The 22,040-nt window shown below is 43.7% G+C and overlaps 2 protein-coding genes across 4 annotated transcripts in view; both read right to left on the reverse strand.

Annotated features, from left to right (window-relative positions):
• Positions 1 to 3,595: 3,595 nt before the first annotated feature.
• On the reverse strand, positions 3,596 to 16,354 carry LOC116693780 (palmitoyltransferase ZDHHC7). Of its 3 annotated transcripts, XM_032523012.1 has the most exons (9): positions 16,135 to 16,351; positions 14,042 to 14,123; positions 10,933 to 11,250; positions 8,989 to 9,113; positions 7,872 to 7,968; positions 5,611 to 5,692; positions 4,869 to 4,999; positions 4,105 to 4,317; positions 3,596 to 3,922 (listed from the first exon to the last, which is right to left on the reverse strand). In XM_032523012.1, exons 3-8 carry the CDS (start codon positions 11,242 to 11,244, stop codon positions 4,138 to 4,140), a joined length of 927 nt encoding a protein of 308 aa, XP_032378903.1. In that variant the 5' UTR covers positions 11,245 to 11,250; positions 14,042 to 14,123; positions 16,135 to 16,351; the 3' UTR covers positions 3,596 to 3,922; positions 4,105 to 4,137. The 3 variants fall into 3 exon arrangements, with proteins under 3 accessions (XP_032378903.1, XP_032378904.1, XP_032378902.1); XM_032523013.1 differs by having other exon boundaries at positions 3,596 to 4,317; positions 10,933 to 11,253; positions 14,046 to 14,123; positions 16,135 to 16,354; XM_032523011.1 differs by having other exon boundaries at positions 3,596 to 4,317.
• A 2,744-nt stretch (positions 16,355 to 19,098) lies between these two features.
• The window catches only part of ankrd27 (ankyrin repeat domain 27 (VPS9 domain)), a 35,482-nt gene continuing 32,540 nt past the window's right edge, over positions 19,099 to 22,040 (reverse strand). Inside the window, 3 exon segments of the mRNA XM_032522898.1 lie at positions 19,099 to 20,387; positions 21,040 to 21,103; positions 21,195 to 21,273. Of these exon segments, the coding sequence (XP_032378789.1) occupies positions 19,803 to 20,387; positions 21,040 to 21,103; positions 21,195 to 21,273 (728 nt within the window). The 3' untranslated portion in view covers positions 19,099 to 19,802.

Raw genomic sequence — 22,040 nt, forward strand, 5'->3', positions numbered from 1 at the left:
GAGGACAACATGAGGACAACATGAGGACAACATGAGGACAACATGAGGACAACATGAGGACAACATGGGGACAACATGGGGACAACATGAGGACAACATGAGGACAACATGAGGGTTAAAGAGGTAAAAGGTACTCGGTTTATTCTAAGTGTCTTGAAAAATGGAAACAGATCAACAACATTTAAACAGTCTCTGAAATCTCATATAATAAAAGTACAGTTGCTCCAACTCGTATACATTCTCCAAAAAAGCAGATTCTCTCAATTTTCCTTTTAAATACTTTTACCAGATGGTTTGTGGGTCTCATCAGGCTTAAATATTAGACCACTTTAAGAAATGAAAACAAAAACGATCAGAACACTTTAGACTGTATTAAAAGGCCCTTTTTAGGGTTTGTATTTAGATCTTGACGACTATCCAGACCTTTTCCAAGACCTGATCACTCCCAGGTTGTATTTGGAGAAGTAAAAAATACCATTTAAGAGTTTGTGGAACGTAATGTGGTGAAAATAATTAGCAAAGGAAACTCCTGTGAGGAGGTGGAGGAAGCAGTGTTAAACAGCTGTTCATCCTTATTCAGAAGACAAAAATGTAAAAAAAAACAACAGCACAAAAACACGAGGTTCAATCTCACCGTGCACAGCAACGGCTTCGGTTACATTTTCCATTAAAAGTCACAAAGAAACTGCACTTTTAGGATATTACGCCTCAGGAAAGAACCATTCATAAGAGCACATTTGTTCTTAAGGTGCAGAAACAAGTTGTTTAAGAGAATGTGTCAACAGAGCAGACAGTTTCTCTTGTTTTTGCACCGATAGGCAATTTATTATTTGGCATTGTTGGGCAAAAACTCCACGATAATTTCTCAGCATATTGTAAAAACTAGACTTCTGCATTCGCTCTCGGCTCTGTTTTTGAAATCTTGCCCATGACTTCGGCCAATCACGGGTCATTTCAGAGAGAGGGCGCGTTCCTATTGGCAGTTCCACACATGCAGATAGAGAGGGGAGCGGGAAATGTTTCCCAAATAAAATAATAATGAATAAAACAAGACGGCGAGTCTACAGCCGTGCTAGAAGCTCTGGGAGTCCGTACCTAAGAACAGCAGCGCTTTGAGCTAAAGGCTAATATTTAGCAGGTAATTTGCCAATTACAACTTAAGAATGGAAATGGAAATAATTTTGCGGGTATTTGGTCATGAACCAGATAGATGCACCGATCCGGCTTTTTCAGTCCCGATCCCGATGCCTGGGCTTTGAGTATCCGTTGATACCCGGTACCGATCCGTTACCGTGGTTGAATTAACCCTCCTGTCGTCCTCGGGCCAAATCTGACCCGTTTACAAAAACTTTCTATAATCAGAACTATGACAAAAAAACGTTGAAAAAAAGTGACAAATGTTGAGGAAAAAAAAACCCCGCAGAATATCTCCACCCAGCCGACTCTTTGCTCGCTCCGTGTTGCCTAATTTCACATTTATACAAGAAGAAAAATGGTACAAGTTTCATTTTTTCTACCTTCTATCAGCGTCCTTTCCTTATTTCCTGTGATAAACATGTATTCCTGACTCAGAACATTATCTAAGATATGACACTTATGTTGTTTCCATGGTGGATTTTTAACATGAATTATAACCTTATGACTAAAACCCCACTTCCATGTTTAATAGTGTGCTAGTGGAGACTGATGCATTCCCTAAACATAGATGTTATCTCAGCTGTTGGAAATGGAGATAAAGACAATAATTGCTAACAGATTATGAAGTAAAATGTTTTTTCAGAATTTTTAAAAAAACCCCAAATAAGTCCCGGGTCAGTTTGACCCGAGGGACACGAGAGGGTCCCCAAACGTGAAGGCAACACGAGGGTTAATATCGGATCAGTGCACCCCTAGAACCAAAGCATTAGACACAGTAAAAGCAATAAAATAATCACAGCATTTATGGCATTTAAATGTTTAAATACGGAAGTATTTTGGCGCGGCAACTTTTACGATCCTTTTAGTTTCGCCAACGTCCGACAGAAATACGTCCCAGTTAAGTTTAAGAGGTAGGAGGGTTTGGTGACGCTCACCCAAAAACAAACGGACAAAAGGATGAAAACTCAAAAGGTTCTTGCAGAAGGCCCGGAGGTGTTTCTCTGTTCTAAGTGGCTTTTTTTAAGGAAAGCAAAATGTTTGATTTAAGGAGAAATTTGCGATTGAAAAACATCGTAATGTTTGATTTATCGATCGGCGGTTTTAAAGCAACCAAGTAAATCTGTGTTTGGAGATATTTTTGAGCACGCTTCTAATTATTTAACATCATTTATTTCAATGTTTCCCGTGAGTTTTTAGGGCGCTACCCTGCTAGACCTAACGCAAAACACACACACACACACACCCCCCACCCACCCACCCACCCACCCACCCCACACCCACCCACCCACCCACCACACCCACACACAACACACACACACACACACACACACACACACACACACACACACACACCCACACACACACCACCACACACACACACACACACACACACACACACACACACACACACACACACACACACACACACCCCCACCACACACACACACACACACACACACACAGAATGTCGATGGTGTGTTGCTTTTGACTCTCGGCATGTGGTTGTTTGCACACACAGCAGGCTAACCCCCCCCCAGTGATTAGTGACGATTCTCTCCGACCAATCAGCAGTCGGCAGGTTTTCACGTCCCCTTTTGGTGTCGCCTCAACTCGCTTGGAACCTCGACTGAGGACAGTACTAAAGAAAAGTCCCTGGTAGCAGGTACCAGGGACTCATTTACATCACGGAAAACCAGAAAAGGCGAGTAGAGGCGAGTAAATCGAGGAGGTCCCACGTACCATGTTACGGAAAAACGCCATTGACTTCTAATGGCGCCGTGGATCAGCTGTGGGTCCAACAACTATAAGGCTGTTTAAATAGCTTTTCTATGCAAAAAAAAGGTATCTACAAAGGCATTACTCATTTACTTTAGACGTTACTGTAGGCCCAGTTTAATATGCAATTTCATTTTTCACGATATGTGTAGTTGGGGGGGTCCCTGGTCCGTCTCTCTTTCAGTTAAAAAACACTGAAGACCCCTGCATAAGAGGAGTTAAAATAATTCAGTAATCCTTAATCCTACAACCTGGACTGTATATTTTATACATTAAATAGTTTGTTTATTTCATATTAATGAGGTAATGTATGCACCAATAACCAAGGCAAATTCCTCACTTGGTAATTCATCCATTTTTGATTCTTGATAGTTCTCAATCTTTTATTGGGGAATTTAATTCAACACTTTGGTTTCTCAAGGATTCACAGGATGTGTTTTAGTGGAAAAACTCGGCCTGTAAACAAAAACTCCACAGGGCACCTTTAAATGTGATGTCATTTAAATTCAACACAAAGGAAGAATCATTACAATAATAAAAGAATATTTGATTTCTTTGTGGCTTTATGTTTTACGCTGATACGGTGCCACTTCTACAGACACCAAAAAACAACAACAATCAGAGTAATGATAGTCATAGTTTCCTCAAATGTTTGGAAAACCAGTCAAAAAGTCATTTCCTGTGGTCGGTAACGGCTCTAAGAAGATCCAGCATCTTAATCAGCAAATTAAAACCAATCCAAGTCTGACTGGTTCATGTAGAAGGAACTCTTCTTAAGATTATCTACACATCCAGCAGCACCGGTCTGCAGCCAGTCTTACCGGGTCAGAGCTTTCAGTTCCTCCCAGAAAGGTAAGAAGAGGTCGAGCGTTTGAGACGGAGACCAAGAATCCTGCTTCTGGGGACCGTAGCCGAGCCTGAACCTGGTTTCTCCGGCTCAGAAAACAGCCATTGAGGTCCAGCGCAGCGCTCTGCAAACCCAGCAGGACTCTGCAATCCCGGCAGGACTCTCTGCAATCCCAGCTGGATTTTGCAATCCCGGCAGGACTCTGCAAACCTGGCAGGACTCTACAAACCCAGCAGGACTCTACAAACCCAGCAGGACTCTGCATTCCCAGCAAATCCCAGCTGGACTCTGCAATCCTAGCAGGACTCTGCAATCCCAGCAAATCCCAGCTGGAGTCTGCAAACCCAGCTGGAGTCTGCAGGTCGAACCACAGCCGGTCAGACGGAGAACTCTGCGCCGCCCTTCCAGCTGCGTCTGGGGAGCAGGGTTGGTAGTTTGAGTCCAGCGAAGGGGCTGATCCAGAGCAGCGACGGCGGACCCCCAAACACCAACCTCAGCCCCGCCCAGCGAGTCTGACGCTCCCACGTCGGCTTCTCGTTCTTCAGACGCTCGATCTCCTGACGCACAGGGACACACAACCTCGTTACACACAGACACACACAGGGACACACAACCTCGTTAGACACACACACACACACACACACACACACACACACAGGGACACACAACCTCGTTACACACAGACACACACAGAGACATAGTCTTACCTTACTGGGAGACAGACAGGGAGGGACACACTATTATAACATATTATTTATAGCACAGTGAAATACACACAACATGAGTTAGACACAGTGCTACTGCAGCAATCTGTAATATTACATGTGCATATTAAGCCGAGTTATTGCTAGGGACGGGGTAGTTGGTTTTTTATTGATATTGACGCCATTTTTGAGACGGCTTAGCGATCCGAGTCTTTATCAATACGACTTTCAGGTTTTGAGACATTTGGAACCGGGTCCTTCATAGAACCGGGGCTTGAGACTCATCCTTAGTAATTACACAGGGAACAGAGGAGTTTTTACTCTTATTGCTCTTGGATCGGGATCCTCCGAGCCTACGGTCTCAGGGGGAATGTAAGACAGCGAGTTCCCCCGCGTGTCCTCACCGTCTCGTCGTTGCAGATGGAGTGGAGCTGGGTGCAGAACATCACAGCTGTGAAGGTGAAGAAGAGGAGGGCTTCCATGCAGAGGAAGATCATCAGCATCATCGTCACCGGAGGAGAGAAATCACTGCACTCTGGACGCAGAACAAAACAACACGGTGAACTGCAGCTGCCTTGGGTCAGTCCCCGGGGGGGCGGGGTGATACTGGCTATCGCTTGATACAAACAAGGACAAGAAGTTTGATGCCCAGGCCTAGATAAAGAAAAGATAACTAAAAGTTAAAGGTAAATATAGTTTGAAAGGTAATGTCATGTCTCTCTACTATCTCTATCTAATAAAAGGGAAAAATATATATATATATATATATATATATATTTAAAAAAAAAAAAAAGTGGACGTAAAATAACAATGCACATTCGCCCTATAGGATCACATTGGAGTCCCGTTCACAGCAGCAGGTTACAGTGTTCTCGCTAAACACCGGACCAGTTTCAGAGATCTTTGTTCACATTAGTCACTTAGACACCAATGCATGGGAAAAACAAATTGCCCTTCAAGTCCAATCCAATCCACTTTATTTATATTGCACGATTTTACACAAAACACAAGGTTTCCAAAGTGCTGCACAAAAAGATAATACAGAAAAAATAAAAGCACAATAATAAAATATATACATATATATATATATATATATATATATATACACGCGTTAGGTCGGCAGGTGCAGCGGTTTTCAGGACTCACCTCTCCACTGGACTTTGATGCAGGTGATGAACTGGTATCCACAGAGAGCCAGAGCGTGACAGGAGATCATAGCGATGTACATCTGTGGACAGAGGAAAATGTACCAGACTTCCTCAGTCTGTTGGTGTTTTTACACCTCAGAGTTGGAGGGGTCTAACAGGATTTGAGAACACAATACTCTTTCATTAGCTCGAGCTAGTTATGGTGCCAAAATGTGTAAAATAACCGAAATAAGTTTAGATGCACAGAAAAAAGGAGTGGAGCTGCTTGAATACAGAAAAGTGAGCAAAGTGTGCATAATGTGTTTGATTTTGTTTGTTAACAAAACCTTCTGTCTCTCAAATTTACCTTCAACGCTAATTCTTTTTAATTTCTTTCACTTCCACAAAACATCTCTAGTTTTAACTATTTTTGTTTTCCCATCCTGTATATATTTAAATATTTGTTCTTATATTTTATTCTTAAATTTTATTCCTATTATTTTATTTTTTTGTACACTGTATGTATGTATGTATGTATATTTTTCCAAGTATCTCATTTAAATTTATTTTCTGTGTTGTGTGACTAATGTACGTGTGCTGCTGTAACACCGTCATTTCCCTTTTTTTGTGATCTATCTATCTATTGAAAATGTTTAACATATCGCTTGTTGATGTGTGTGGAAGTCAACCTGAAGAAGAAAGAAGAAAATCAGATCTGAAGTGGTCAGGACAGTGAATGATCTTACAGTGAAGAGGACGAAGAGGACGAAGAAGGAGAAGGAGCTTACAGTGAAGAGGACGAAGAGGACGAAGAAGGAGAAGGAGCTTACAGTGAAGAGGACGAAGAGGACGAAGAAGGAGAAGGAGCTTACAGTGAAGAGGACGAAGAGGACGAAGAAGGTGAATGAGCTTACAGTGAAGAGGATGAAGAGGACGAAGAGGACGAAGAAGGTGAAGGAGCTTACAGTGAAGAGGACGAAGAGGACGAAGAAGGCGAATGAGCTTACAGTGAAGAGGACGAAGAGGATGAAGAAGGTGAGTGAGCTTACAGTGAAGAGGACGAAGAGGACGAAGAAGGAGAATGAGCTTACAGTGAAGAGGACGAAGAAGGAGAATGAGCTTACAGTGAAGAGGACGAAGAGGATGAAGAAGGAGAAGGAGCTTACAGTGAAGAGGACGAAGAAGGAGAATGAGCTTACAGTGAAGAGGACGAAGAGGACGAAGAAGGTGAATGAGCTTACAGTGAGAGGATGAGAGGCGAAGAGGGAAAAGCTACAGGACAGGACGAAGAAGGAGAATGAGCTTACAGTGAAGAGGACGAAGAGGACGAAGAAGGTGAAAAAGCTTACAGTGAAGAGGACGAAGAGGACGAAGAAGGTGAAAAAGTGACAGTGAGAGGACGAAGAGGACGAAGAAGGAGAAATGAGCTTACAGTGAAGAGGAGAAGAGGACGAAGAGGAGAAGAGGATGAAGAGAAGGAGATGAGATACGTGAAGCGGATGAGGGGAACGAAGAGGATGAAGAAGGTGAGAGGACTTACAGTGAAGGACAAAGAGGACGAAAGAAAGGAATGGAGTTACAGGAAGAGGACGAAGAGGACGAAGAGGGTGAATGAGTACAGTGAAGGGACGACGAGGACAAAGAGGTGAATGACTTACAGTGAAGAGGAACGAAGAGGAGAACAAGAGGTGAATGAGCTTACAGTGAAGAGGACGAAGAAGGGAAGGAGCTTACAGTGAAGAGGACGAAGAGGCGAAGGTGATGCTTACAGTGAAGAGGAGAGAGGACGAAGAGGATGAAGAAGGTGAGCAGGTGAGCTTACGGAGAGGGAAACGCGACGAAGAAGAGTGAATGACTTACAGTGAAGAGGACGAAGAGGACGAACAAGGTGAATGATCTTACAGTGAAGAGGACGAAGAGGACGAAGAAGGTGAATGAGCTTACAGTGAAGAGGACGAAGAGGACGAAGAAGGTGAATGAGCTTACAGTGAAGAGGACGAAGAGGACGAAGAAGGTGAATGAGCTTACAGTGAAGAGGACGAAGAGGACGAACAAGGTGAATGATCTTACAGTGAAGAGGACGAAGAGGACGACGAAGGTGAATGATCTTACAGTGAAGAGGACGAAGAGGACGAAGAAGGTGAAAAAGCTTACAGTGAAGAGGACGAAGAGGACGAAGAACGTGAATGAGCCTACAGTGAAGAGGATGAAGAGGACGAAGAGGATGAAGAAGGTGAATGAGCTTACAGTGAAGAGGACGAAGAAGGTGAGAGAGCTTACAGTGAAGAGGACGAAGAAGCGCTGGTTTCTCTCCCCGACACAGTTGTTGACCCATGGACAGTGGTGGTCCATCTTGCGGATGCAGCGCTTACAGATACTGTAGAAGAACGAGGAAGGAACAACATGGCCGTGTTACTTCCAAACTAGACTAACAGTTTGAAAACAATCCCCTCAGCTGCCTTGTCGATAACATCTCAAGATGATGACGGTGTCTTGATCTGCTTCCAGAAAACCTCCCAAATCAACCAGTGCCGCTTTAATAACAGCCGAGTTACAGTGTTTCTTTTAGGATGTTTTTCGTGCCATTTCGCCAATAAGATCAACATAGAGGAAACACTGGAGTTAATGTTGAAACTCAACTGGAGTACATTACATTTCTAGGATTTCTAGCATCAGCTGATTTAAATAGCTCATGTTACTGTATTGTTACTGTATTGTATCAACAGTTAACGTCATTAAATATTGTAAGTGACGTTTTCTTTTTGCGGGGTGCAATTGTTCCACCAAAACAAAACAAGTTCCTTCCTTACAGAGAGCATTTTGCAGACCGTCGCTGCGTCCGCAGCCTAGCAACACCTGAGACGATTGTGATTGGTTTAACCCTTGTGTTGTCTTCCCCGTTAACCATGAACTTGCCCTTCCAGGTCAAAATTGACCTTTTGGCGCTTTGTTATGGTCAATAAACCTCATTTGTATCAAATTATACATACATTTTTAGTTAAAAAAACGCAGAAATTCTGAATTATTTTGACTAACAGTTAAGATCTGAGGCTGTTGAGCGGATCTCAGTTTAGTCCGGATACTGTTTTGAAACCACACACAAAAAAAAAAAAATTCAAATGCTTTAAGACTAATAAAAAAAAAACCAAAAAATTCAATGAAAGTAATCGTTAATGTCACCTGAAGAACATATGGAGTCATCCATGTTATTTTTGGACAATTTGGTTGAAAGACATCTAATATTTCTGATATAAAACACTTTGAAACGGGTCAGTTTGACCCGAGGACAAACACACGAGGGGGTTAAAGAAATGCAAACCCAGAATGTACATGTAGTGCAGGCCTGTCAATGTGAGACTACGGACACCCCCCTGCAGGTGGTATGACCCCTTCTGACCTGCAGTGGTGGGCCCTCTCGGGTTTGATGCTGCAGCATTTTGGACATTTGTAGATGACCTCGCCCGGCTTCAGCTGCAGACTCTCCAGGTATTTTTTAGTGGCGTTGCCTTTAGGAACGGCTCCCTTAGGAAAGAGGAAGGAGGAAATGTGGACAATGAAAAGGAAGAATGGGAAACATCTTATGGCTTAGTTGCCACTTGGAGCTCCTATTTTATTCATTTTTTGCTAGGGCTGCACGATATATTTTTTAAATCATCATTGCAATATTAACTGGCGCAATTAACACATTGCAAACATATCACGAGAGACACTCTAGAAAAGTGCTTTTTTATTGGTGCCTTTTATTTCGATGTTCAATTAGTTAAAAAAAAGAATGTGGATGAAATGATTTCCTTTTATAAGTTGTATTTTAGCCAAATACTGAAAGCAGCAAAACTGAGTTCACTTTATATATATCTATTTATCACAAGTAATGTCCAGGACTGGGTCCCGAATTCAATACTTTCTAGGCACAGACCAAATTGCCTCTGAAGTATTGAGTGTCAAAAAATGCCACGTTACCCAATTTAAATAGCCTAAGTAAATCTCATATTCAGTGAACCAATCAGCATGCAGCATGCTCCTACCAAGGTCTAATAATGTTTGTGATTGGCTGTCTAACGTTACACGTCGCGGAGACACGCAGGACAAACTCAGAGAGACGGGGCTTAACCCTCGTGTTGTTGTCTTCCCGTCAAAATTGAAAATCAACACATCTGTTGACGTTTTTTTATCCATTTTTTAAAAAACTTTTTGTTCACGTTTTTGTCCCATTTTTCATTTCAGTCCAATTTTTTTGTCCCATGTTTGTCACTTCTTTTTGACGTTTTCAACACTACGTAACCCTAACTTATTAACTTTTAAAAAGAACATTGATATAGGACAACATGAGGGTTAAGTAGTAGGAGCTGAAACATAAATACATAAAGATTTGTTCCAAAATGTTTATTGCTGCAATTTCTTTTTGTTTTGTAAAATTGATATCGGGGAAAAAAAAAGTATAATTTAGGAACAAACCGGTATCAAAGTCACATTATTGGGATCGGTACCATGTGTAAGATTTTGGAACAAAACCCAGCCCTGGTAACATCGTTATTGCGATATTCAACAACGTTATTGCATATTTTCCTCGTACCGTGCAGCCCTATTTACTGCCATTGAACCTAAAACCATGTCCATGGTCTCTGTCGGTACACGATCCGTCCCGCCTGCACGATCCGTCCTGCGCATGTGCAGATGATGATCATGATGTACGAGGATTTACGGCACTGCACGATCTGTTCCACAGTAGCGGTCTGTTGTTAGCCTCCACCGGAAAGCTAACGACGCTAGTTTAGCTAACAGCTAATTGGGCTAACCGCTAGCTGGCAGCTTGATTCAGCCTAAAGTAACGTTACTCAAACTAAACAGTGGGGTAAAGCAGCTCCAGCTAAATTAAGACTTTACGGTAATAATGAAGACAAGTATTGAGTGATTGAATTTTAAATGAGCACAAGTGGAACTGACGTATTTAAACAGTTATTCATTCATGTGGTTCATTCATTTTACATGCTGTCTCAGCCATAGACATATATATTTGTCTATGGTCTCAGCTAGCGGTTAGCCGAATTAGCTGTTAGCTAAGCTAACGTTAGCTTTCCGGTGGAGGCAAACAGACTTTCTTTAACTGTCTATGGGGAACAGATCGTGCAGTTTCGTAAATACGCGTTCATCGTGATATCATATGCGCATGCGGGAACATGTTGCACATGCGCAGAACGGATCGTGCAGGCGGGACGGATCGTGCAGGAGTGACAAAGGAGCGGCGGAGGGGACGGCTCTTGCGAGGACGGATCGTGCAGGAGGGACGGATCGTGCAGGAGGGACGGATCGTGTACCGACAGTCTCCCGTCCGCGTCCTCACCGGGTCGGTCAGCATGGTGCGGAGGTGGGAGGCCAGCGCCAGCACGGCCAGGCTGTTGAAGAACACCCCGTTGACCACGGCGTACCAGAAGCTCCGGGAGGGCAGCAGCATGACGAACGTGACCACAAAGTCCGCGTACAGGACCAGGAACCAGGTGATGAAGGCACACACCATGCCGCAGCAGTCCTGGATGAACCAGAGTCGCTTGGCTTCGCCGTGGAAACTCTTCTCCGCCTCCGCCGCCGTCTCCTCCTCCCCGTCCAGCAGGGGGCGCTGCTGCTCCACGTCCCTCAGCCGGTGACCCGAGGACATTCTGCCCTGGTGGGGGGGGACCGAGGAAGAAAAGGTGGGTTAGGGCACTTATCCACCAACTATAGTTCGGAGGACTCGGTGCGATTGCAGCTTTATTTGTAGAGCACATCTCAGCAACAGGGCAATTCAAAGTGCTTTTACACAAAATCAGTTAAAATAAAAATAAAAACCGATAAAACACATGAAAAATAAAAACATTGAGACACATAAAACACAAGAATAAAAAGTTACAGTGCAGCATAAGAAATTAAACATTAAAGAAAGGCACATCAAAAAGAAAGTTCTTCAGCCTTGATTTAAAAGAACTGAGAGGCAGCGGATCTGCAGGTTCTGGGAGTTTATTCCAGTATGAGGAGCATAGAAACTGAAGCTGCTTCACCCTGTTTAGTTCTGACTGTGGTACGAAAGCAACCTGCCCAGATGAACCTGAGAGGTCTGGGGGGGTCATAGTGTAATAGTAGACCTGTCCCAGATGACCTGAGAGGTCTGGGGGGGTCATAGTGCAGTAGCAGATCAGAAGTGTATTTTGGCCCTAATCTGTTTAGTGACTTATAAACTAGCAAGAGTACTTTGAAATCAATTCTTTGAGACATTGGGAGCCAGTGTAAAGACTTCAGAACTGGAGTGATGTGATCCAGTCTCTTGGTCTTAGGAGGACTGGAGGGATGTGACCAGGTCTTGGTCTTAGTGGGACTGAGTGATGTGACAGTCTCTTGGTCTTAGTGATGATAGTGTGTGGTATTCCGATCTTGGTCTTAGTGAGGACTGGAGGGATGTGATCCAGTCTCTTGGTTAGTGAGATGGAGTGATGTGTCTCTTTGGTAGAGGAGGTGTGATGTGATCCAGTCTCTTGGTCGATGAGGACTGGAGTGATGTGATCCAGTCTCTTGGTCTTAGTGAGGATGGAGTGATTGTTCCAGTCTCTTGGTCTCAGTGAGACTGGTGCTGGTTGATCCAGTTCTCTTGGTCTTAGTGAGGATGGAGGGATGTGATCCAGTCTCTTGGTCTCGTGAGGACTGGAGTGATGTGACCAGTCTCTTGGTCTTAGTGGGACTGGGTGATGTGATCAGTCTCTTGGGCTCAGTTAGAACTGAGTGATGGGATCCAGTCTCTTGGTTTAGTGAGGACTGGAGGGATGTGTCCAGTCTCTTGGTTATGGAAGGTGTGATGTGATCCAGTCCTCTTGGTCTTAGTGAGGACTGGAGGAGTGGATCCAGTCTCTTGGTCTCAGTGAGGGATGAGTGATGGATCCAGTCTCTTGTCGGTTAGTGAGGACTGGGGGATGTGATAGGTCTTTGGTCTACGTGAGGACTGGAGGTGATGTGATCCCGTCTCTTGGTCTAGTGAGGATGGAGGAGTGATCCCGTCTCGGTCAGGATGAGGATGTGATCAGTCTGTCTTAGTGAGGATGGAGGGATGTGATCCAGTCTTTGGTCTTAGTGGGACTGGGGGATGTGATCCAGGTCTCTTGGTCTAGTGAGGACTGGAGTGAGTGATTCCAGTCTCTTGGTCTAGTGAGAAGGAATGGAGTGATGTGATCAGTCTCTTGGTCGTAGTGAGGAATGGAGTGAGTGTGAATCAGTATCTTGGGTCTTAGTGGATGGATGGAGGGATGTGATCCAGTCTCTTGGTCCTTAGTGAGGACTGGAGGGATGTGATGCCGTCTCTTGGTCTTAGTGAGGACTGGAGGGATGTGATCCAGTCTCTTGGTCTTAGTGAGTGACTCACCAAACACTGTCAACACACATCTCACAATCGAGTCGCTTGGTTAGAATATCGGAAACTTCTGGTCTCAGAAATAATGGAGCGACACCACATTTATAACCTCTTGGGGTTTCTGGTTCACCCTCACACTCTGCTTCTGACTGGCTAGTAGTCCTTACCTAGGTACTGTCAGACCCTCATACTCTGCTTCTGACTGGCTAGATTCCTTACCTAGGTACTGTCGGGCCATCATACTCTGCTTCTGACTGGCTAGTAGTCCTTACCTAGGTCTGTCAGGACCCTCATACTCTGCTTCTGACTGCTAGTAGTCCTTACCTAGGTACTGTCAGGGCCTCATACTCTGCTTCTGACTGGCTAGTAGTCCTTACCTAGTACTGTCAGGGCCTCATACTCTGCTTCTGACTGGCTAGTAGTCCTTACCCAGGTACTGTAGGGCCCTCATACTCTGCCTCTGCTTCTACTGGCTAGTATCCTTACCTAGTACTGTCAGGGCCTCATACTCTGCTTCTCTGACTGCTAGTAGTCCTTACCAGGTACTGTAAGGGCCCTCATACTCTGCCTTGCTTCTGCTGGCTAGTATTCCTTACCTGGTACTGTCAGGGCCTCATACTCTGCTTCTGACTGGCTAGTAGTCCTTACCCAGGTACTGTAAGGGCCCTCATACTCTGCTCTGCTTCTGACGGGCTAGTAGTCTTACTAGGTATGTCAGGGCCCTCATACTCTGCTTCTGACTGGCTAGTAGTCCTTACCTAGCTACTGCACATGTGCGACTCCCGACAAAGATGGAACAGAAGTGAGATGTCTCACTCTGGAGCTAAAACAGAGAGCTCAACACACAGGGCGAAAAGAGGAGCTGTTGCAACGTACAACAAAAACCATGTAAACCTATTCTGTAAAATCCTCTAAATACAATTGTGAACAATTATGAATTATGAACCTGAAAATGAGCAGAATGTGAGCACTATAAAATACAATAGCATTGTATCCCGACTTCATACACGCTGATACATCTCAGAGTCGTCCGGCTTGATTCAGTGGAGATTAAGTTAGACTCGGGGGGGTGAATACTTACTTTAAAGTGCCTCTACTTTATAGCCTTATCTCCTCCAGCTGCTCCATGGAGTCACAAGCTGCTTTTCCTCCGAGTCACATCGCTGCAGACGACAGAGAAAAAACATTCAGGTAGTGGTGGAGGAAGTAATCGGATACTTCTCATCAGTTAAAGGACTAAAACAACACTTTTGAAAGTACTCCACCACCACAAGTCCTGAATTCAAAACCTTACTTAACCCTCGTGTCGTCTTCACTTTCGGGACCCTCTCGTATGACTTATTTTGGGGTTTTAAAAACAATTCTGAAATCATATTTTACTTCATAATCTATTAACAAATATTGTCTTTATCTCAATTTCCAACAGCTGAGATAACATCTATGTTTAGGGAATGCATCAGTCTCTACTAGCACACTATTAAACATGGAAGTGGGGTTTGTTTTTTATCATAAGGTCATAATTAATGTTAAAAATCCACTATGGAAACAACATAAGTGTCATATCCAGAATAATTTTCTGAATTGAGTCAGGAATACATGTTTATCACAGGAAATAAGGAAAAGACGCTGATTATCAGGTAGAAAAAATGTAACTTGGACCATTTTTCTTCTGCAAAAAATCTGAAATAGTTCAATTTGACCCAAATACCACACACACACAAGGGTTAAAAAGTGTGTAAGTAACATCAGAAAAATGTACTTAAAGTATGAAAAGTAAAAGGTATTCCTGCTGCATTAATGTGTCTGTTGCATTTAACTGCTGTAGCTGTTTAAGGTTGAGCTAATTTTAACTCCTGTTTATATCATATCAATAAGCTCATATGTGAACCACATATCTCTAAAACTGTTTTAAAACGTTTCATGGTGTCAGAGAAACAGCTGTTTTCAGCTGTGTGAGGAGGCTGATCCAAGAGGCTTTTTAAAGACTTTAATTTAGGGCAGGGGTCTTCAACGTTTTCCAGGCCAAGGACCCCCAAACTGATGGCGAGATGGAGCGGGGACCCCCTAATTATGTATATATTGTATAACATTGTGTTATATCAAACTGGTCCTAAAGTGCCATGTGTGCATTGATGACTGAAAGACATCTTCTGCCTCCATTTATCTGTTCACTACAGTGTGTTGAATTCATGTTAATGTGGATTTAAAGACATTTCAATTAGTGGGAAAAATTGCAGGGGGGGGGGGGGGGGGGGGGATATAAAAAAAAGTCTAATCAACCAAAACTTTCGCGACCCCCATGCAGTACCTCCACGGACCCCCTGTTGAACACCCCTGATTTAGGGAATTTTCTCAACACATGAACGGACATTTAATCCTTCAGTTTTTTTCCACAAACATTCAACATGGACACATCTGGAGACACGTGGTTGTCACTGGACAGGAAGCGGATGTACCGAGATTTAGAGAAGTAACAGTTACAAGTGGAAAATATTGAAAACACTCAAATAAGGTACCTCAAATTTGGACTTAAGTACAGTACTTAAATGCGTAAATGTGCTTAGTTGCATTCCACCACTTTAACGGTCGCTTACGTCAACGTTCAATCAGTGTCAACATACGTCACACGTAACCTAGCGTCACAAGCTAGCTACGTTAGCATAACAAACCTAGCAGCTACCTACTTCTAGGGTTCTAAGCTGCTGTTAGCCACATTTAGCTTCCGGTACTAGCTACCGTTTATTGTGAAATAAATAGTCTAATTTCAATGAAGTAGGCCTGGTTACAAACAGGGGCTAACAACGCCAAAAGCACACTAGCACGGCTAAGGGTATAAACAGTAGCTAGCTACTGTAACGTTACGCTGGTTAGCGTTAGCTTAGCTAAGCTAGCGCACAGCTAACCGTTAGCCTATCCAGCTACAAATTCTTCTTTTTAGATATTCAGCACCTGGCAGGTAACCCCCCCCCCCCAAAAGAGCCGCAGTTAACCCGACGAGATGATCTGTTTTGTGGGTGATTAATATTTCCACATTAATGATATCATAGCTCAACATTAACGTTAACATCCACTGCACGAGACTGAACAACGTAAGTTTAGCATCTTTAAAACGCTAAAATATCGGTCTAATATTATTCTAACATGCAGCAGTTTATGTCACATACGTCAACTTACCTTTTGAAAGCCAACCATTAACACGTTACTGGTTAAATTTCATTAAAAAACAAAAACAAATTCATGTGATCTGTTTGGGCTTGGCCCTGTTCGCGACTGATGCCGCGTTCCCGTGCTGTCGGGATAATCGGACAAATGTGTTCCAGATTGGGAAAATTCACCACAACTCGGAAAATGTGTGCTACACGCACAGGCTACACTATTTGCCGAGTTGGCATCATATTGGCGGGCCAAAGTAAATGTTGGATTAATGGTAAGAAACGTTTAAATTAATTCACGTATTTCATTTCACATGTAATTTGTAATCTTGTAATAAATACTGGGAAAGAAATGATGCTGGTTAAACGTTCTGAGAATTAAAATACAACACATCTTGGTTGTATCGTCCATGTTATTGTTCCCACATTAACGATTTATAACGGATCCACATCCACACACCTGAAGACGGCAGAACAACTTCATACTCCACTTCCTACTTATGGAAGTGGGATTATCCGAGGAACACGTGAATGCAGCATTCTGTGGGGCTGTTAAACCGGTTAAATCACCAGGTTTCATCCTTTCAGTCTTTTCTCTTAAAAAAAGTAAAAACGGAAAAATTTTGCTTTTGATAAATCAAAACTCACTTCAAGTTTGTTCACAGATGTGGAACAAGCTCATTGTTGCCCCCTGTGGCCGTTGGAAGAATAACAACCACTAAAATATTAAATTATTGTATTTTTTGGACTCATTTAAATCAATATTTACATCATATTACATATGAACCCTAACTAATAACAAAAAAAATACTTGTTTGAGTGCAATTGCTATTTTATGGTTTCTATTTGTATTATATTCTTATTTTATATACTATATAATTTGTACCTTTTCTCTATTCATCTCTGCCAACATTTTTATGTTAAATGTTGTTGAATCTTCTTAAAAAAAACAACCCTGATAAACATACAACTAGTCTCAATGCCATGTTTATTATTGGTTATTTGCGTGTGAATTAAATAAGGCACATTCACCATTTTTAAACCATCCAAACATAAAAATAAAAACAGCGGTACAAAAATAACAGACTTCCGATTCACCCTTCCATCTTAAATAAGACACTGCAAGGTTGCAAAGACGCCGCTTTGCTGGAGACTGTGTGTGTGTGTGTGTGTGTGTGTGTGTGTGTGTGTGTGTGTGTGTGTTGTGTGTGTGTGTGTGTGTGTGTCAAATACAGTAGCCACATCAAAGGAGAGTAAAAAAAACGGACGCTTGACAGTGAAAACAATGACCGTGTGGTGTGTGTGTATGTATGTGTGTTTGTGTGTGTGTGTGTGTGTGTGTGTGTGGACAGTTGACAGTGAAAACACAGGACCCACAGTTTTAGGGCTGCAGGCATCGCTAATGATTTTCTAAATCTTTTTTTTTTTTATGGATAACATTTCCGATTAAATATCCATTAGGTTGGGACAGTTTTAACCAAATTGTGCTCGGATATTTAAAGATCTCCTGCTGGACGGTAGGCCTACAAGCAAGAAGCAGCCGTTGAATATCTTTATAACGAGGTTTACAACACGAATTGACCCCCGAATTTAAAGTTTAAAGGACTTTTTGCTAATGCATCCACTGTGAAAATGCAAGAATTAAAAGTTGATATCTAGATCGTATTAGTTGAAATTGGATCACGCAAACAAAGAATGATTTTAAAGGTGCGCTAAGCGATGTTGCACGCTTTTTAGGCTACATTTTTTGTCAGATACAGCCAACATCTCCTCACTATCTGCTAGCTGCCTGTCCCCTGAACACACTGTAAAAAAACGCAGTCTCTAGACAGTCCAGGCTCCACAAACGGCAACAACAACAAACTGTGCCAACCTGCACCACAACACATGACCAGGAAGGAGTTGGTTGCGTCATAAACTCACATTGTGGATGTAGCCTACATGCTAACCTAACCTTAAAAAAACAACGCGCGACATTGCTTAGAGCTCCTTTAAATGGAGAATTTATTATTCTAACCCAGCCTCAGTTGCTTTAACCCGTTTGTGCCGGATGCTTCGCGACGGCACATCTACCGCCGGTTACTTTGTTGCGCCTCTCTGGACCTCCTGCCGGCTGCTGCGTGGCGCAGCATTTTGTATTCGTCGGTCTTTGCGTGACGCGTGCAGCAGAGAACGCATTGTCATTGGTTCAAAATACACATGAGGCGGGTCTTGTTGGCTATTTAAAGCCATGTGACCACCAAAATGTACCGTAGTTTGCTGAAAATCACGTCAATCAACCAGACGCACATGTGCATTTGTTTATGAATGTTTGAGAGACGAGCGAGAAAACGGCTCCGACAGAGGAGGATTTAGACAACGAGGGCAGTGACGTTGAGGTGGAAGATGGTGAGGAGTTTGGGGAGGGAGGATGTCTTCATCATAATCTACCACATCCTCTGTCGGAGCCGTTTTCTCGCTCATCTCTCAAACATTCATAAACAAACGCACATGTTTGTCTGGTTGATTGACATGATGATTTTCAGCAAACTACGGTACATTTTGGTGGTCACGTGGCTTTAAATAGCCAACAAGACCCGCCTCATGTGTATTTGAACCAATGACAGTGCGTTCTCTGCTGCACGCGTCATGAAAAGACCGACGAATACAAAATGCTGCGCCACGCAGCGGCCGGCAGGAGGTCCAGAGAGGCGCAACGCAGTAACCGGGGGTAGATGTGTCGTCGTGAAGCATCCGGCACAAACGGGTTAAACTGAAGCTTCGTCGTCACTACGATCAAACACACACAGCGAGATACTACGTGGACATTATTGTGCACAGTAACGCTGATGGCAACAATTCTACAGTACTGCAACGGTTTCATAATGGATGTGTATTAAATAAGTTTGAATCTTCTTCTCTCTGGTGGTCTTGCACGTTTTCTTCTAACTACTCTATCTTCTGCATCACTGCTGACCAATCTGTGCTTGAATAAAAACGTTAAAAAAAAAAACACAGCTGTGTGATCCTTTAACTTGTGCAGAAAAACCACAACTTCACATTCAGGAGAAGCTGAACTTCTCTTAACACACAACCATCAGAAAGAGTCATAGATCAAATAAAATAATCCTAATAAAAAAGAAATATATAAGGAGTGTTTAACAATGTTAAACAGGGGAAACAAGCAAACCAACCCCTAAAAAAACCCAAAAGAAACGAGCTAGTATTCAAGTAAAACAACGTGTTCTTCAAATGAAGTCTGGTGCAGATCAGAGCTACAGTCTGGTGGCTTGAATCAAAACTAAATCAACGACATTCGCACAAATTAAAAATAACAGTTTGTATCCCTTTTTCTTCCTGTGAAGGCTAGAAGAAGAAAGTGCTTTAAACCCAGGTGAGAGGAAGAGGAGGGTTAACCGATCTTTTGACCGCTTCCACTTCTCCACGCCGGCATTGTTTCTGTAAAATGAAAAACCGTTGAACTGAAAGCGAGCCACAGAAACGTGACTTCACTGTGTAGTTTCCACGACTACAGACGCAGCGACAGTCCACTGCGTGGAGTCGACGCCACATCTGATCTCACGTTGTGTGCTTTTCATCGCTTCTTTTTAGTTGTTTTTGGGCTGTTTGTGTTACTTCGTGGCAAAGCAAGTCAGCGTTGTGCTCCTTTCTAATCTCCATGTACGAATCCTCACGGCGTCTCCATTCATTTCAGTTGCAACCTTCGTGATTTGACTCTCCGCCCCTTTCCGGTGTGCGGTCTCCGTCTCTCTGATCGCCGCCGTCTGACTGGATCGTGGGGCAGGGGAGACCCGAGTCTCCGTCCGTGTCCTCAGACCGCAAAACCTCGTCGTTGGCGTGAGCGTCCGATGACTCCAACCCTCCGTTCACAGAGCGGAGACTCTTGTCGGTGGGGTCGGACGGCTCGGCGACGCCGTGTGGAGCACAGGGAGCGGGTGGGGTGTGCGTGGGACGGGGTTCAAACGGGTCATCAGAGGGCGAGGGCGAGGGGGGCGAGCTCTCACCGCCGGTGGAGTGGGTTTCCTTGGCCTCAGGCTGTGCAGGGTCTCTGTCGGTGTGGGCGTCTGCTGTCTGATCCCTCTCTAGCGGAGTGTTTTCAGTCGGGTCTGGAGTGTGTGGAGTGTGTGTGGGCTCCGGCGTTTGTTCCCCCGAGTCCAGGGTGTGACAGCGACCCAGCGGCCGCTCTCGCAGCCGGGGCAGGGCGCCGAGGCTCGCCGAGGGGCAGCTGACCTCCACCGTCTCCCCTCGCCTCAACCTCCGCCCGTCCGGGTTCCCCTGGGCAGAAGAAAGTAAAGATCAGATCAGGGCTGCGTCTAACAATTATTTTTATAGTCAATTATTCTTCATATCATTTTTTATTGTTAATGGGTTAGTTGATTGGTCTCTTAATTGTCAGAAAAATTGGTCACAAATGTGGATCAGGGTTTCCCAAAAGTCCAAGATGACGTCCTCAAATGTCTAGTTTTGTCCACAACTTAAAGATATTCAGTTTACCGTCACAGAGGAGAGAAGAAACTAGAAAATATTCAGATTTAACAAGCTGATATCAGAGATTATTTTATTCCATCCATCCATCTTCATCCGCTTATCCGGTATCGGGTCGCGGGGGCAGCAGCTCCAGTAGCGGACCCCAAACTTCCCTTTCCCGAGCCACATCAACCAATTCAATTATTTTATTAATTTCTAAAAAATCTACTTGCAGGGACTAGGGTCGTTATTTTATGTGAGTAAAAATGCATTTACATTAACTAATCCTCGAGTATGGTTTCCTTTAAACATTGACGGTTACAGTTGAGTTCTTCTGTTGTTGCCATAACATCTTGATGCTACTTTTCCCATAACGGAGTTCAACCATTCATTGTTTGAGGATGAAATTATATTTCATGACAGTCTGTCCAATAGCTGTAGAGCCATTTCACACGTGTACCTGGTTCCTGTTTGTTGAACACCTGGAGGGAGGACCAGAGGAACCTTTCTTCATCTGCTGCATCCTGAATCAGAGCACATCCGAACACAGTAGATATAATAACTTTGATGTTGTTAGAGGGTCTGTGTGAGAGTGGAGGTCTGGTGAGCGGCTACCTGCTGATGGACTGGGCCAGCTTCTGTCTCCGGCCGTTGGCGTGATCCTGCAGCCGCAGACGCTGGACGAACGAATGAGCTGCAACAACAAGGGAGATCAAATCCTAAGTAATGACGGACAGAATTTCATGTACAAGAGTTCTGCTAAAAAAAATGAGAAGTGACACCTGATCGTCTGATAATAACACACGAAATGTTTGAAATTAGGCTAAAAACATTACAGCTGTGGTAGGCACTTTATTTTTGGCGTTGTTGGGCAGAATTCCATGATAATCACTCAGCATATTGCAATTCAAGTGATTTGAGAGGAAACTAGACTTCTGCACCCCCTCTTGGCTGTTTTCAGGCTTTAGATAACAGGCTCGTCCAATAAGAACTCCGCCTCGTGGACGAGAGCAGGCGGCAACAACAATCTGTCGTCAAGTCCTTTTACAGCATTTAAAAAGGCGCTGACACACAAACCCGATTATCGGCCGACAGAATAGCCCTTCAAATCAGACAAATGGCAATTGAAAACTCTCAAAAACGACAATAAAAAGTTTATGTAAATATCTTGAGTCAATTTTGAACCAATCAGCTGAGAGGCCAGCGCTTCCCAGCATGCCCTGGGTCCGCCTGGGTCTCAAACCTGCAGCCGCCTTGATCTCGTGAGGTTATCGTTGCCCACCTGTGCATGACGTCAGAGCAACTCGGGATCAAGTAGGACACAAATCTACCCAGCATGCATTGGGCTGCGATCGGCGGTGATTGATTCTGCACAGAGCTGACTCATCTCAAACGAGCCTAATCTAGAACAGTGACGGGAGACTCTGGCCAATCGCAGGGCCTCTCAGAGAGAGAGAGAGA

Source organism: Etheostoma spectabile, chromosome 8, assembly GCF_008692095.1.
Source record: "Etheostoma spectabile isolate EspeVRDwgs_2016 chromosome 8, UIUC_Espe_1.0, whole genome shotgun sequence".
NCBI lineage: Eukaryota > Metazoa > Chordata > Actinopteri > Perciformes > Percidae > Etheostoma > Etheostoma spectabile.

Coding starts and splice junctions, on each gene's coding strand:
- LOC116693780 (XM_032523013.1), bottom strand. CDS start 11,244: ATGTCCTCGGGTCACCGGCTGAGGGACGTGGAGCAGCAGCGCCCCCTG. Junction 7,969..8,988: donor GAGAGGGCCCACCACTGCAG/GTCAGAAGGGGT, acceptor GTTCTTCTACAG/TATCTGTAAGCGCTGCATCC. Junction 5,000..5,610: donor CATCAAAGTCCAGTGGAGAG/GTGAGTCCTGAA, acceptor TTCTGCGTCCAG/AGTGCAGTGATTTCTCTCCT.